Source organism: Vipera berus, assembly GCF_964194415.1.
Source record: "Vipera berus genome assembly, chromosome: 11".
NCBI classification, from domain to species: Eukaryota; Metazoa; Chordata; class Lepidosauria; order Squamata; family Viperidae; genus Vipera; species Vipera berus.
In genome coordinates, this window is record NC_138214.1 from 3803814 (window position 1) to 3819413 (window position 15600).

General features: G+C 46.9%; 1 protein-coding gene across 2 annotated transcripts in view; it reads right to left on the reverse strand.

The window, feature by feature from the left end:
• TBC1D8B (TBC1 domain family member 8B) overlaps positions 1-15600 on the reverse strand; it is a 32145-nt gene that overhangs the window by 7315 nt on the left and 9230 nt on the right. The window contains exons 3-18 of one of the 2 annotated variants that reach the window (XM_081336813.1): positions 15353-15471; positions 13914-14139; positions 13097-13337; positions 12137-12344; positions 10442-10600; positions 9845-9910; positions 9471-9620; positions 8397-8547; positions 7642-7856; positions 6415-6532; positions 4964-5249; positions 4205-4334; positions 3533-3631; positions 2958-3026; positions 1646-1886; positions 884-949 (exon numbers count right to left, since the gene is read on the reverse strand). In XM_081336813.1, coding sequence (XP_081192939.1) covers positions 884-949; positions 1646-1886; positions 2958-3026; positions 3533-3631; positions 4205-4334; positions 4964-5249; positions 6415-6532; positions 7642-7856; positions 8397-8547; positions 9471-9620; positions 9845-9910; positions 10442-10600; positions 12137-12344; positions 13097-13337; positions 13914-14139; positions 15353-15471 — 2544 coding nt within the window. The remainder of the gene's footprint in view (positions 1-883; positions 950-1645; positions 1887-2957; positions 3027-3532; positions 3632-4204; positions 4335-4963; positions 5250-6414; positions 6533-7641; positions 7857-8396; positions 8548-9470; positions 9621-9844; positions 9911-10441; positions 10601-12136; positions 12345-13096; positions 13338-13913; positions 14140-15352; positions 15472-15600) is intronic. The other variant, XM_081336814.1, reaches the window with a different exon arrangement.

Genomic DNA, 15600 nt, shown 5'->3' on the forward strand with positions numbered 1-15600 from the left:
ATCAAAAGGATTATATACAATGCATCACACAGCCTGGAAGATATAGTCACCGTGCGACTTTTAAAGGGTTCCAAAAATGTATACATTAACGTTTTAAACTTCAGCTAAATCTGATATTATAAATTAGCAGTTTGCATAGAAGAGGGGAAGTTAAAAACCGAATAATGTTTCTTTCTTTTTTTTCTTTTCTTTATTCTCTACTATTTTGATGATCGCTAAATTTGTTAAGGGACGCGGTGGCTCAGTGGGTTAGGACGCTGAGCTTGTCGATCAGAAGGTCGGCAGTCTGGCGGGTCGAATCCCGAGTGCCGTGTAACAGAGTGAGCACCTGTTACTCGTCCCAGCTTCTGCCAACCTAGCAGTTCGAAAGCACGTAAAATGCAAGTAGAAAAATAGGGACCACTCCGGTGGGAAGGTAACAGCGTTCCGTGCGCCTTTGGCATCTAGTCATACCGGCCACATGACCACGGAGACGTCCTCGGACAAGCGCTGGCTCTTCGGCTTTGAAACGGAGATGAGCACCGGCCCCTAGAGTCGGAAACGACTAGCACGCATGTGCGGGGGAACCTTTACCTTTTTATAACAATATATTTTTTTTTAAGAAAAGGAAGTCACAAGGATTAAAAGCTGGCTTTAAACTTCACAAAAGCAGGAGACATTTGAAGAGCGTCTGCGTCTTGAGTTCCTGTCTCAGCCTCTGCTTATTTGTCCTACTTTAAAAAGAAATAAATCGCATTTGAGGCAGAAGGAGAATGTCCTTGGTTAAAATGGGTTTCCTGGCTGGGGAAGGAGTTCACCTTGGATCCCACATGGTTCCAATTGACGTGGATGGTTTTCAACATGGAAAGCAAGGACTTAAACACAATACCTGCACATCACTCACCTGGAGGAATGTGCAATTTGAAAAGCAGGGTCAGCTTATGGTTGAAGCTTCCATAATACAGAACATCTAATAAGAAAGGGAGGAAAGGAAAAATAAATAAAAGCAGAGAGGTCGTTCAAGGCGGTTCATACGCAACGGAGATGATCAAATGTCCACAGTAGAGCACAATAACAGAGTTGGAAGGGACCTTAGGGGTCTTCTAGTCCAACCCCCTGCTCAAGCAGGAAATCCTATAACCAGTGGCTGTCCAATCTCTTCTTTAAAACCCCCAGTGATGAAGCACCCGCAACTTCCGAAGCTGTTCTCCTGGTTAACTGCTCTCACTGTTAGGAAGTTTCTCTTTAGTTCCAGGTTGCTTCTCTCCTTGGTTAGTTTCCACCCATTGCTTTTTATCCTGCCTTTGGGTGCTTTGGAGAATAGGTTGACCCCCTCTTCTCTGTGGCAGCCCCCCAAATATTGGAGCCCTGCTAGTTACCCCCTACTCATTCTTTTCACTAACTAGCCATACCCAATTCCTGCAACCGTTCTTCGTAGGTTTTAACCTAAGGTCCCCTAATCATCTTTGTTGCTCTTCTCTGCATTCTTTCTAGAGGCTCAACATCTTTTTTTATATCATGGGGATTCCATTATTGAGGAATTATTGAAAACTGGCTCCGTAGTCACCGAATTGATCTACACCAGCCAGATCTCACCTAGGGAGGGAACTTTATCCAAATGCTAACACTACAGATCTCTTAGCGTGGGACGTATTTGTGACCATACCCCAAATGGATACAAATTCTTTGAAGCTGATCAGGCCGTCAACATTCTCATCCAGGAGCCGGAAGGTCCACAGAGCCAAGGAATCTCGGTTGGCACAGTGTGCCCAGGGACTCAGGAGATGGTGCAAGAGTCGGAATTGCTGACAGTCGATCCGATATTGGTCCAGATAGGGCAGGCTGGCATCGTGGTGCTTTAGGGTCGGACTATTTGGTTTCCAGTAACAGGAGAGAAAATGTTCTTTCTGACCAAGAAGAACAAGAGAAGGACCCGAATAAATGATAGCAAGATGTCATCAGATCACATGCGGACAATTTGAGCAACATCAAGTAGTTTTCCCATAGAATTATCCAGTGCTAAAGTTGAAAATCGTTGGCTATTAAATCTCATGGTCTTAACCTCTACCTAGACAATCATGCTATCTCTGAAACTCCAGAGGTGGCCCCTTTGGGAAAGATCACCAGATGTTTACTTATTAAAATTAAACATTCAGGAGCTCAAGGTCAATTCAAAAATCTTTTTTTCCTTCCTCTTCCATCATAGCAGCTAATGAATGAAGGAATGGAACGATTGCCCAACCCGTTCATTGAATGCCCATGGCTGATGGTGGATTCCACTCAGGGCCTTCTCATCTTTGTGCAAAGGCCATTGCTCTCAACTTTCATGCCCTAACACAGGGGTCTTCAAACTTGCCCCTTTTATGACTTGTGGACTTCAACTCCCAGAATTCCTCAGCCAGGCACGCATGCCTGGCTGAGGAATTCTGGAAGTTGAAGTCCACAAGTCATAAAAGGGCCAGGTTTGAAGACCCCTGCCCTAACGTCTCAAGAGTTCAATGGAAGAACTTTCTCCAAAGTCAACTGTCTTGATTATAGGCAGTCCTCAACTTACGACCACAATGGAGCCCAAAATTTCTGTTGCTAAGTGAGACATTGGTTAAGTGAGTTTTGCCCCATTTTACGCCATCTTTAAGTGAGTCACTGCAGCTGTTAAACTAGTGACACAGTTGCTAAGTGAATCAAGCTTCCTCACTGACCTGGCTTGTCAGAAAGTCACAAAAGGGGATCACGTGACCCCAGGACACAGCAATGGTCATAAACATGAGTCAGTTGCCAAGTGTGAATGTAAATCACATGATCATGGGGATCCTGCAATGGCTGTGTGAAAAACGGTCATAAGTTTTTCAATGACGTAACTTTGAATGGTTAGTAATCAAACTGTTGTATGTTGAGGACTACCTTTATTAGGTCTGTTACAGGTCATGACTGTCAGACAGACATGAAAAGTCTTTTGCCGAGGACAACCAAGATGTTACCTTGAATAATTCATACAGTTCTTCCAGATTGCTATGGCTGATAGTCACATCTTGGGAGACAACCCGGAGCTGAGAACAGATGACAGGAAAGCAAGTCAGTTTAAGACTGGATGTTTGAGGGATTGTCCTAGCTGTATATTTCAACTGATGAATCAAAGTAATTAATACGTTTTCTAGTTAACTAAAGTCTTCTAGGTAACTGGGTATGAGACTATTCCTGTCTGTCTTTCTTTCTTTCTTTCTTTCTTTCTTTCTTTCTTTCTTTCTTTCTTTCTTTCTTTCTTTCTTTCTTTCTTTCTTTCTTTCTTTCTTTCTTTCTTTCTTTCTTCTTTCTTTCTCTTTCGTTCTTTCTTTCTTTCTTTTTCTTTCTACCTACATCTATCTATCTATCTATCTATCTATCTATCTATCTATCTATCTATCTATCTATCTATCTATCTATCTATCTATCTATCATCTATCTATCTATCTAATTAACAGAGAGCAATTGATACTTAAATGATAAATTATGTTCAATACCAGGGCAAAACCAACGACCAAAGTTCTGATAGAGACCAAATATAGCACCTACTCACCACATTCTGCTTAGTTGTGGTTTCCAAGGTTTGGATGACATACAGTCTGTTGCGACGTCGCATGCTTTCCACTTCCTCAAATCGGATTTCACCGTATTTCTGGAGGAGACCAAGACACTATTTTACTGCTTATCAGGGTTGAATGCACAACACCTACAGCACAAACAGCCAACTCCTTCAGTGTTGAAGGTTTCCAAAATTATTCTTCCTATCCTCCTCCTCCTCCTCCATCATCTTCACCACCCCAAATCTTACAAATCTTCTTATTTGAAGCTCCAGACGGTCAGAGCGCAGAAGGCCACTCCTTCTAAGATTTCATACCACAGATGCGAGGTCCACATTTGAAACACAAAGAAACACATCTACACACACACACACACACACACACACACACACACACACACACAGCTGTCAACTTCTGAGACTGACCAAGCGGCTCTAAGTCTGTGGCTCCCAACTTCAATCATCCTTTTAACCACAATCGTCACCGTGAGAAGTCTCCCCCCAGCCCCATCTGATTAACTTCGGGCTTATATTGCTTTATATTTCATTTTTTGGAAGAAAGAGTCCAGAAGTGGACCCTTTAAGGTGGCTTCATTCTGCAGGGCGCAATACAGCAAATTACCGATTCTTCTTCTAAGGCGAAAGCGGAGAAGAAAGTGTCGAACAAACCTCGTTGGATTCTCGAATGAGGTCAGTGATGTCCACCCTGGGGTGAGGGGTTTTGCTTTCGCTCACCCCGGAGGCCTGCTGAACAGCTGGAGGAAGTGGGCTGTCCTTGTTGGTCACACTCTCAAAAAACCTTGATTCAAGGAAAAGGATTGTGTGAATGAGTTCCCTTGCACACATTAACCGCTCTGTGCACACCTATATTATGAGCCAAATTGGTCTCGTGATTAAGGTGCTAGGCTAAAAAAAAACGGGAGATGGTGAGTTCTAGTCCCACGTTAGACATGAAAGCCAACTGGGTGATTTTGGGCCAATCAGCAGTTTTCAGGCTTGAAAACTCACTGACTTTCAGCCAATCACCAGGAGATTGGGAGTTCTAGTCCCGCCTCAGGCATGAAAGCCAACTGGGTGACTCTGAGCCAATCACCAGGAGACAGAGAATTCTAATCCCACCTTAGGCATAAAACCTAGCTGGGTGACTTTGGCCTAATCACCAGAAGACCGTGAATTCTATTCCCGCTTTCTCCATGAAGGCCGGCTGGGCGACTTTGGTCCAGTCCCTCTCTCTCAGCCCAGCCCACCACACAGGATTGTTGTTGTGGGGAAAAGAAGAGGAGGAAAGCCTGTTGGATCTGTCCACGGCCTTATTTGTAAAAATAATAAAGGTGGAAAACAAACACGCTCACGCCATTGCGCAACGTGTAGTCCAGCCCTAAACGCAAACACAGCTACCATCGACCCACAAACAGCCGCCACCAGCACCTGTTGAGGACTGTTACGGCTTCTGCGTCATCCTTGCAGGCCAGCAGCTTGTCCACGTTGTAGTCGAGCACGGCCAGGCCCAGCTGCAAGATGGCCTTGATCCCGTCGTAGAAGAAGCAATCCACCACATTGACAGCGCTCTCAATGGGCAGGACGCTGACGAAGAGGGTGAGGAACCAGGAGAGCGAGACGGAGGAGAAGAAGGTCATGTCGGTCATGTGCTCCGTCAGCTGTGGCAAGTAGTCTCGGATCAGGTCCTCGAACACGGCCTGATCTACCAAGGCACCTGAAAGAGACGTCCAGTTACCCAGGAGCAGACGCAAACTCAGAAACCCACATTTCATAAACTCAAAAACAGGAACTGCGAGAGGGATCTTGGGAGTCCTCACGGACGGTCCCCTAAACAGGAGCCAACCGTGAGTGGCAGCAGCCAAAAAAGCCAATACAATCCTGGGTTGTATAAACAGAGGCATAAAATCAAGATCACGCGAGGCCTTAGTAAAGGCCACACCTGGAATCCTGCATCCAGTTTTGGTCACTACATTACAAAAAAGATGTTGAGACTTTGGAAGAAGTGCAAAGAAGAGCAGCTAAGACGATTAAGGGCCTGATGAAGAACGGTTGGGTATGGCTTGTCTAGAGAAAAGGAGGGGGGACATGATAGCAGTGTTCCAGTTATTTGAGGGGCTGCTACAAAGAATAGAATAGAGCTGGAACTTGGAGGTCTTCTTGTTCAAGCAGGAGACCTTATCCCACTTCAGACAAGTGACTATCTAGTCCAGGGGTAGGCAACCTCGGCTCTTTTATGACTCATGGACTTCAACTCCCAGAATTCCTGAGTCAGCTGTGCTGACTCAGGAATTCTGGGAGTTGAAGTCCATGAGTCATAAAAGAGCCGAGGTTGCCTACCCCTGGTCTAGTCTCTTCTTAAAAATCTCCAGTGATGGAACGCCCACGACTTCTGAAGAAGAGCTGGTCAAATTATTTTCCAAAGCCCCCGAAGGCAGAACAAGAAACAACAGTTGGAAACTAATCAGAAAAGAAAGACTAGGTGGGGGTGGTACATGATAGCAGTATTCCAGTATTTGAGGGGCACCAGAAAGAAGAGGGGTGTCGACTTATTTTCCAAACCACCTGAAGGCAAGCTAAGAAACCACAGATGGAAATTAATCCAGGAGAGAAGCAATCTGGAATTAAGGAGAAACTTTCTGACAGTGAGGACACAATCAGCCAGGGGAACAGCTTGCCACCAGAAATCGTGGGCGCTCCATCACTGGAGGTTTTTAAGAAGAGACTGGACAGTCACTTGTCTGAGGTGGTATAGGTTCTCCTGCTCGAGCAAAGGGCTGGACTAGAAGACCTCCAAGGTCCCTTCCAATTCTCCTCTCTCTGCTGCCACCAACTCATGAAAGCGATCACCAGAGTGAAACCCAACGAAAACAAAACAGTACCAATGATGCGGCGATTAAAATAATCGGGCAGCATCCGTTCGCAGATGGCCACCAGCAGCCAAAATGCTTCCTCTTCTTTGGCGTAAAGGAGCAACACCGACGTTAATATATTCATGGCCTTTAAACAAACACAATTGTTATTATGGTTAGTTTGACCTTCTGTCCTCTCGGCGTCACCTTGCTGACATGATATTTCTGCATCAGGGCCCGGGGCCAGCGCAGGGCGCCTGCAGAGCTTGCGAAGAGATCTGTGTAGGAGCACATTTCACCAGTCACCAATTACTACACCGAGCAATATTTTTGTTTGGGAGGGAAGTAAACACCGGTTTTCGGCAAAAAGGTAAATCGTGGTTATGCGACCGCAGGACACTGGGAGTTTGTTGCCGAGCTCCTGAAATGCGGTCGTGTGATCGCGGGGGAGGTGACAGCTGTTGGAACTGGGTTGTAGGTACGGAAGTTAAGTACAGAAGAGTCCTCTCTACAGGTAGTCCTCGAGGTATGGCCACAATTGAGCCCAAAATTCCTACTGCCAAGTGAGACAGTTGTTAAGTGAATTTTGCCCCATTTTATAGCCTCATTGGTTAAATGAATCACTGCAGTTGTTTAGTCACACGGTTGTGAAGGGAATCTGGCTTCCCCATTGGCTTGGCTTGTCAGAAGGTCGCAAAAGGGGGTCACATGACCCTAGGAGACCACGACCGTCATAAATGTGAGTCAGTTGCCAAGCATCTGAGTTTTGATCACATGACTGTGGGAATGCTGCAACGCTTTTAAGTGTGGAAAATGGTTATAAGTCACTTTTTTCTGGTGACGTAACTTCAAATGGTCGCTAAATGAATTGTTGTAAGTGGAGAACTACCTGCATAGAAGGGTCCTCTGTAACTTCAGTCACTAAGTGACTCATTGTAAGTCAAGGACTACCTGTATAATAGCGATAGCATTTAGGCTTTACAGATTTCTCTAAGCAGTTTAGAGAGTCAGCCTCTTGCCCCCCGCAACAATTTGAGTCCTCATTTTACCGACCTCGGAAGGATGGAAAGCTGAGTCAACCTTGAGCCGGTCAGCATCAAACTGCTGGCAGTGGGCAGAGTCAGCCTGCAATACTGCATTCTAACCACTGTGGCACCATGGCTCTAATGAAACGCATCCACAGCCCTACACAAATAAAGGGACCAAACTTTGGTTTGGATCATGTAAGCCAAGTTGGAACCCAGAGGCACGGCCTACCTGACAATAGCCAATCTTGGGATTCCTGTAGGCGTAGGCAGTGAGGACCCTACGAAGGGCCGAAATGCCCGTGTCGCTCTGGAAGGCGGGATGCTCGGGCAGCGAGCGGCGCAGATCCCGCTCGATTTCGTCTGTCTCCAGAGTGAACGTCCCGAAAGATTTCTCCACCAGGTCTGAGTAATAGCCAGGATGGCGTGCCATGTCATTGACAGCACCTGTCCAGGGGTGTAAGTTGCACAGAGGAAAAGGCAAGTTGCAATTGTGTCTTGAATGCCAGAGCTTTGCATAGATCAGGGGGTCTCCAAAATTGGCAACTTTAAGATTTGTGGACTTCAACTCCCAGAATTCCTCAGCCAGCGATGAGTTGAGCTGGACTTGAAGGAGAATGGAGTTTTCCCCTACTCAACGTGTCTGGATGCAACCTGCTGAGAAGGGTCATCTAGAGATGTCTATGGAGGCTCTCGGTCATCCAGATCAAGGTTGTCCCAACGGTGCTTTTTAAAGGAGGCAACTGGACTTTCTTGTTTTTCTTTGAAGACCTTTCGCTTCTCATCCAAGAAGCTGAAGAGCTGAAGAAGCTTCTTGGACGAGAAGCGAGACGCCTTCAAAGAAAAACAAGGAAGTCCACTTGCTTCCTGAAAAAAGCACCTCTGGGATGATCATCTAGAGATGTTCCCTCAAGTCTACTTGGGTACCATTGCTTCCAAAGAAGCCATCTATCTCATCACTTCCATTATTCCAAATATGGACCATACCTGAGAACAGAAGCCAAAGTTCTCCTCGTAAGACTTCAGGGATGCCTCTGACAATCAGGTCCCGGGTTCTCCTCGTCCGAAACATACTCACGCCCCGTCCGCACTCTATGAAAAGGATGTTCCAGGACTGCTCTTTCATTTTTTCTTTTAACTAATGGAACAAGGAGATCAAAAAGCCACTTGAGCAAAATCACACCCTCAACGGGGGTGATGTGAAGGTTAAAAGTTCAATGGGACTTTATTTAAGAGAGAGAGAGAGAGAGAGAGAGAGAGAGAGAGAGAGAGAGAGAGAGAGAGAGAGAGAGAGAGAGAGAGAGAGAGACAGGATAATGCAAAAATAAGAGGCTCTATCCCAGAATTAAAAAAAATAGACGGCTATGAATAAAATGCTATTGGCAAGATTAAATACAGGTGGTCCTTGACTTGCGACCATAATTGAGCATGGAATTTATGTCGCTAAGTGAGATGGTTTTGGGTTTTACCCCATTCTACAACCTTTCTTGCCACACCTCTTAACAGAATCCTGCAGTTATTAAATTAGTAATGCAGTCGCTAAGCGAATCAGCCTTCCCCGTTGTCAGGTCGCAAACACTGCAAAAAGTCATAAATACGAACCATTTGCCAAGTGTCTGAATTTTGATCATGTGATCATGGAGAGGCTGTAACGGTCATCTGAAAAACGGTCGTAAGTCCCTTTTTTCAGTGCTGTTGTAACTTCTAACAGTCAGTAAATGAGCCGGTGTAAGTCAAGGACTCCCTGTATAGTAATTGTCTTCAGGGTTGTAATGGGCCTTCATAAAATAAGGCCAAGTGTGTTGAACCCAGAGCAAAATTAACCCAGGAGGGACAGATTCATACTAGGAGAAAGCAAAAGTCGAATATCTAGATGACTTTGGTAGGAGACCCAATTGGACGTTTCTGGAAGTAGAGAAGGTCAAGTAAGGATCTCTTCCAAGATCACCACTTTAGACCACCAAGATGGCAGAAGCTCCCTATGAAAAACTCAGCAAAGCAGGGAGAAAGTCAGACATTGCAACCGGTCTCCTGATGATGAGGACCAAGTCCTCTTCTTACCATCTTTGAATCGAGGTTCTCTGCATCGTGAGGGTGAAAAACGGTCATCAGGGCTTCCGTGCTAACCGTGGCGCTGCTGTCTTTGTGGCTGGCCATCGGCTGCCCCTCGTAGTCCTCCCAGACCGGGGTGGTCTCTGGGCTAGCCCTGACCTGCGAGAGGCATCAGAAGGAACCAAGGTGTAGAACTTGGCGAGAGAAGACGAGCAGAGCGTCGGTCAAATCAGCAAAGGATTAAACCCTGCAGAAGTGCAACCTTTGGTGCAGAAGGGAAGGGGGGGGCTCCCTTTTTTGCATTTTGCAGGGCCTCCCCCCCTGCCCCCTCTTCGTAAACTGTGGTCAGCCTATAATACAAGGCGCTTGGTCACCCAACTGACCCAATTTAATGGATTCACGCAACCTTCTACACCCAACACTGAATCCGGCTGAGTTTGCACGAGATTCTAAGCCAGGAAAAACAACAACAAAAAAAGAAAAGAAACCCTAATTGAAGTGTAAGCTAACCAAGATGAACCTGTTGTGTGAATTGCTGGTACAAAGATCACTCTAACCCAAGGGTAGGCAACCTCGGCTCTTTTATTGCTCATGGACTGAACACTATGCTGACTCAGGAATTCTGGGAGTTGAAGTCCATGAGTCATAAAAGAGCCGAGGTTGCCTACCCCTGCTCTAACCCAATCCTGGTTAACTGCACTGGGCAAACTCAGTCCAAAGGCATTCTCCCTGCCCAGTTTATATCTAATCGCAGGAGAAATGAGACAGTGCACCAATTTTTCATAAGCAGAGGAATAGTGTCCTAATTTAGAGCTTTCCCACTCCCTGAATTGGCTTTGGGAAAACTTCTCTGCGGGTGGCTGCCCTCGCATCTGGTGGCAGGGAGTTCCACAGGCATCCAGGCAAAGAAAAGAGAGCTCTACTCATGGAGGCCCTTTCCCAGGTACCACAGAGAAGGAATAGGCACATTTTGCCCTTACCTCTCCACTTGTGGAGCCTGGTGCCGCATTGTACCTGGTCTTCAGCTTCCGCACCAGAGCTTCAAAATCTCTCACTTCCGAGAACCGGAAAGCCCAGGGTCCTCTGGTACCGATGGTGAGGGCCTTGCTGGCGTGGTCAGCGACCTCAACTGTGGTGACCTGCGGGCATCGGGGAGGAAGAGGCTCCAGTCACCCTCTCAGCTGGTCCTCAGACCGAGAACCTGCAAGCTCCCACGAGGTCAAATGGAGGCGTCTCAAACGCCTCGATCCTCTGAAAAGCAGCCTCTGCTGTCAGGGTAAGCCATGTTTAAGCCGTGAAAGTAGGGCCCGCTGCGTATCTCCAGATATCTATCCAAACATTCAGTCTGTTTCATTGACCATGTTTGGTCCAGTTTGGTACGAGCATCTCCTGCCACTCAAGACCATCTTCTGTTCGGTTAGTGAAGAAAAAAGTTGGGAACACAACAGGACTTTCACGTCAACACAGCAATGTGTAGGTAGTTGACCAACCTTCCCCATCTCTGTGCCAGGACTCGGGGGCCAACCTGGACCCCATAACTAACCGAAAGACCACCAGCTTCCATGGAGGGATAGAGGGTTATGCTATCAAATATACTTCCGCCTACTATCAGGTGGCTCAATGGGTTAGGACGCTGAGCTTGTCGATCAGAAGGTCGGCAGTTTGGCGGGTCGAATCCCGAGTGCCGCGTAGCAGAGTGAGCGCCTGTTACTCGTCCCAGCTTCTGCCAACCTAGCAGTTCGAAAGCACGTAAAAATGCAAGTAGAAAAATAGGGACCACTACGGTGGGAAGGTAACAGCGTTCCGTGCGCCTTTGGCGTCTAGTCATGCCGGCCACATGACCACGGAGACGTCCTCGGACAAGTGCTGGCTCTTCGGCTTTGGAACGGAGATGAGCACCGGCCCCTAGAGTCGAAAACGACTAGCACGCATGTGCGGGGGAACCTTTACCTTTACCTTTACTATCAGGACATGTTTCTCTTGAACCCAGCAAGGTTTCTGTTAAAGAGTGTTCTGGAAGAAGGATAATTTCTCACATTTTTTCTCTTTTCTCTCACACTCTCTTCCTCTCCTTTCCTTCCATCTTCCCTCCCTCCTTCCTTCCTTCCTTTTCCCATCTCTTCCTTCCTTCTCTCCTCTCCCTCCCTCCTCTTGCTTTCTTTCCTTCCTTCCTTCCCATCTCCTTCCTTTTCCCTTCTCTCCTTCTTTCCTTCCTTTCCCATCTCCTTTCTTCTTTCCTTCCTTCCTTCCTTCCTTCCTTCCTTCCTTCCTTCCTTCCTTCCTTCCTTCCTCTTTCTTTCCTTCCTTTCCCATCTCCTTTCTTCTTTCCCATTCCCATTCCCATTCCCATCTCCTTCCTTCCTTCTTTCCTTCCTTCCTTCCTTCCTTCCTTCCTTCCTTCCTTCCTTCCTTCCTTCCTTCCTTCCTTCTTCCTTCCTTCCTTTCCCATCTCCTTTCTTCTTTCCCATTCCCATCTCCTTCCTTCCTTCCTTCCTCCCTCCCTTCCTTCCTTCCCATTCCCATCTCCTTCCTTCCTTTCCTTCCTTTTCCCATCTCTCCTCCCTCCTTCCTTCCCATTGCTTGTCAGAGAAAGCCCAGACCCTTGCCATCCAAGATTTAACCTGAATGTTTGCGGAGAAGGTCTGAAGCTGGGCCAAGGCCTCTGCTCGCCTTACCTCCCTCAGGGGGATGATGACACAGCACAAGCAGCCATCTTGACTGGCGAAACAGAGGTAGTTCTCTGAAAGGCACATCTTCCCCAGAGTGTTGTAGTGGCTGAAGGGCACCCACAGGAAGCACTCGTGAACCTCCCGCAGCGTCTCCTCGCTGGGCAGCCTGAAGAAGGCGTTGAACTGCTGGCTGTGGGCCCGATTCTCCAGTCCTCTGTGGCCAAAAGAGAAGGAGACTCTGAGCAAAGCCGAGTCTTGAGGTCCGCCAATTTAAACACCCTGGCATTCACAGTTCTTTCATCCCAATTTGGGAAATTAAGTACCAGCGGTCCTTGATTTATGACATTTGAGCTCAAAATTTCTGCCGTTAACTGGGACAGTTGTTTGCCCCACTTTACGGCCTTTCATGCCCCAGCTGTTAAGTGAATCACTGCAGTTAAGTTAGTAACCCGGTTGTTAAGTGAATCTGGCTTCCCCCATTGACTTTGCTGGTCAGAAGGTCGCCAAAGGGGATCACGCGACCTTGGGACACAGCGACGGTCATAAGTATGAGCCAGCTGCCAAGCATCCAAATCTTGATCACGTGACCATAAGGATGCTGCTGTGGTCCTAAGTGTGAAAACTGCTCCTAAGTCGGTTTTTTCACTGCTGTTGTAACTTTGAATGGTCGCTACATGAACGTAAGTCGAGGACTACCTATAAGTGAGCTCCAAGTTCCTATTTGGGATAATTGTGGAGCTTAATCCAAGACAGAAAATGGGAGTCTCCGATTCCTAGATGAATAGGAGGCAAACCACACCCCAAAGCATGGATCCAGCCTGGCCCCTTGTGCAAGCAAGTCTTCTGCGATTGAGCCCTCCTGTCCACTTTCTTTATCCAAATAACGTTTTTAAAGCCCACCCAGGTCCTTCTCTCTCTCCTCTATCCCCTCGTAGGTCTTCTGTCCTTCATCTACAAGTTACTCACCTCTTAGTGATTTGCAAGGGGTCACAGAGGACGGGGTCAGCTTCAAACTCCTCCTTGTCGAAGAGTCTCCGGACGGCGTAGAGGGCCAACTGTTCCATCAGGAGGAAGGTCTCACCAAGGTGCAAGAACATGGAGAAGTAATGGTCTTCTCCGTGGGCGCAAACGTGGATGCTTTCGGTCAGGATGACCGTGGAGGTCTTTTCGAGTTTGGAGATTTCATCCCAGGCAATGATGAGTTTGACTGCAGAGGGGAGAAGAACAGAATAACGGAGTTGGGAGGTCTATGTGGAGATTCTCAGTCATCCAGGACCTGCTTTTCCAGGAGGCAACTGGACTTTCTTTGTTTTTCCTTTGAAGACGTTTCGCTTCTCATCCAAGTCGCTTCTTCAGCTCTGACTGGACGGTGGGGAATGGGAGGATTTATACTCCTTGCAGACAGCTGCTCGTTTGCCTTCTTTTAGAGAGTCCTTGAGGCCACCTGGAGGCTTAGCTGTGTCCTCAGGGTCACCTGAGTGGTGCAAATGGGTGTGGAGCCCTCTTGGAGCTGCTGAAAGGAGCGTGTGGTAGACTGGAGATAGATGATGAGGACACAGAGAAAGTCATTAAGACTTTAAGAGACTTTAAGCCAAGGCTTAAAGTTGCAAGCTTGGTCCTCCCTGATCTATAGTTTAATTTTCTTCTGATGAAGTTTTTTATTTTCACTCGGTTGCGTGTTGCTCACCGCCCTAAGTCATCAAAACGAGACGGAGGGCCATATCATTTGGAATAAAACAATAATAAAAAAAAATATCATGCCTCAGTGAATGACTTTACTTACTCTCAGCTCCCAGCAGGAATGAGTAAAAGCTGAGGAAGTTGGTGCTCAGATACAGCCAGCCTTGGCAAGGCACCCGCCCCTTCCAGTAGCTACACGAGTAGTAAGTCACGAGCTTCTCTTGTTCGGCCAACCCAAAACACTTCTCAAACTTCAGATGGGCTTCCCGGAACTTCTCTGGATCTTCTTCCTTGACTAAAGACCCTTTATTCTCCTCAGCAATTAAGCCCTGGGAAAAAGAAGGGAGTCAAGAGACTAATAAACACCAGCCCAGAGTTTCCAAAAGTAATCTCACTGAAGTGGGAATGAAAGTCTCTTGGCCAAAATTCAGTCGCCATCACGGTCTCCAATCTGAAGAAACACGAAAGCAGAAACGGAAGAAGGATGAGGGAGCTGGGAAGTACAGATAGTCCCTGACTTACAACGCTTTGCTCAGTGACCATTTGACGTCACAACATCACTGAAAAAAGTGACTTATGTCCGGTTTTTTTCACACGACTGCTGTGGCCTCCCCAAGGTCACGTGATCAAAATTCAGACCCTTAGGTAACTTAACTGCCTCATATTTATGACGGTCGCAGTGTCCCGGGGTCACGTGATCCCCGTTTGGGACCTTCTGACTTGCAGAGTCAACGGGGGAAGCCAGATTCATTGATTCGCTTTACAACTTTGGCAAAAAAAGGTTGTAAAACGAGGAACAACTGAATACTTAAATCTCCATAGACCTTTAGCTCGCTTAACTGCCTTGCTTAGCAACGAAAGTTTGAGGTTCAGCTCTGATGGTAAATCGTGGACTCACTGTAAAAGCACGACCTTCTATCTAGGTTGATGTGTACGGGATTACATTTGCCAGGGGATTAAGTAATAAATTAATAAAAACTCTGCTGTCTTATAGTCACCAATGAGGAAGTAAACCCCGAGAACAATGAACTTTCCTAGGGTTAAATAAATTGCAAATCACGTCTCTGTGCCAGAGAAATTGCATAAGGCAATGCCGCTTTAGCAGATTTAGACTGATGTCTACGGAGAATCCTTCAGTTCATGGCTGTCCCAAAGGTGTTTTTCTTTTTCCCAAAAGGCAACTGGACTTTCTTGGCTTTCCCTCCCCGCCCCCGCCTTGAAAACGTTTCGCTTCTCATCCAAGAAGCTTCTTCAGTTCTGAAGGACTGAACATGAAACCAAAGAAGCTCCATGGATGAGAAGCAAAATGTTTTTAAGGGGGGGGGGAAACCCAGGAAAGTCCAGTTGACTTTTTTTTGGGGGGGGGAAAAAGCACCTTTGGGATTTAGACAGATGCTAGATCTGATGTGCCAAACCGGCCCAGCAAACTTCACCATCAGGGATTTAGCTGCTTGTCGACCACTTTCTCACTCTTTCCCGACAATGTTTCCCAGGGCGAAAGAAAACCCCAGCCGGAAGTTACTCACGATGTGCTCTACGTACTCGAATTTTCCCGTGCACGAAGCTTACGATGTCCTCGTTGGAGTCAAACACGGAGAGCGTGTCCATGACGTTGCGCTCTAGCCATTCCCAGTGTTCTGTTATCTCTTCTCTGCTGGCTCCTGAGCGACAAAATTGGGTTGGAATTAAATATATTTGATGCTTATTTATGTCGTTGTGGGGCGGGGGGGGGGGAAAGGAGGAGGAAAAAGGCCTGTTGGACACGTTTGCCACTTCTGAGTTGTGTGCAA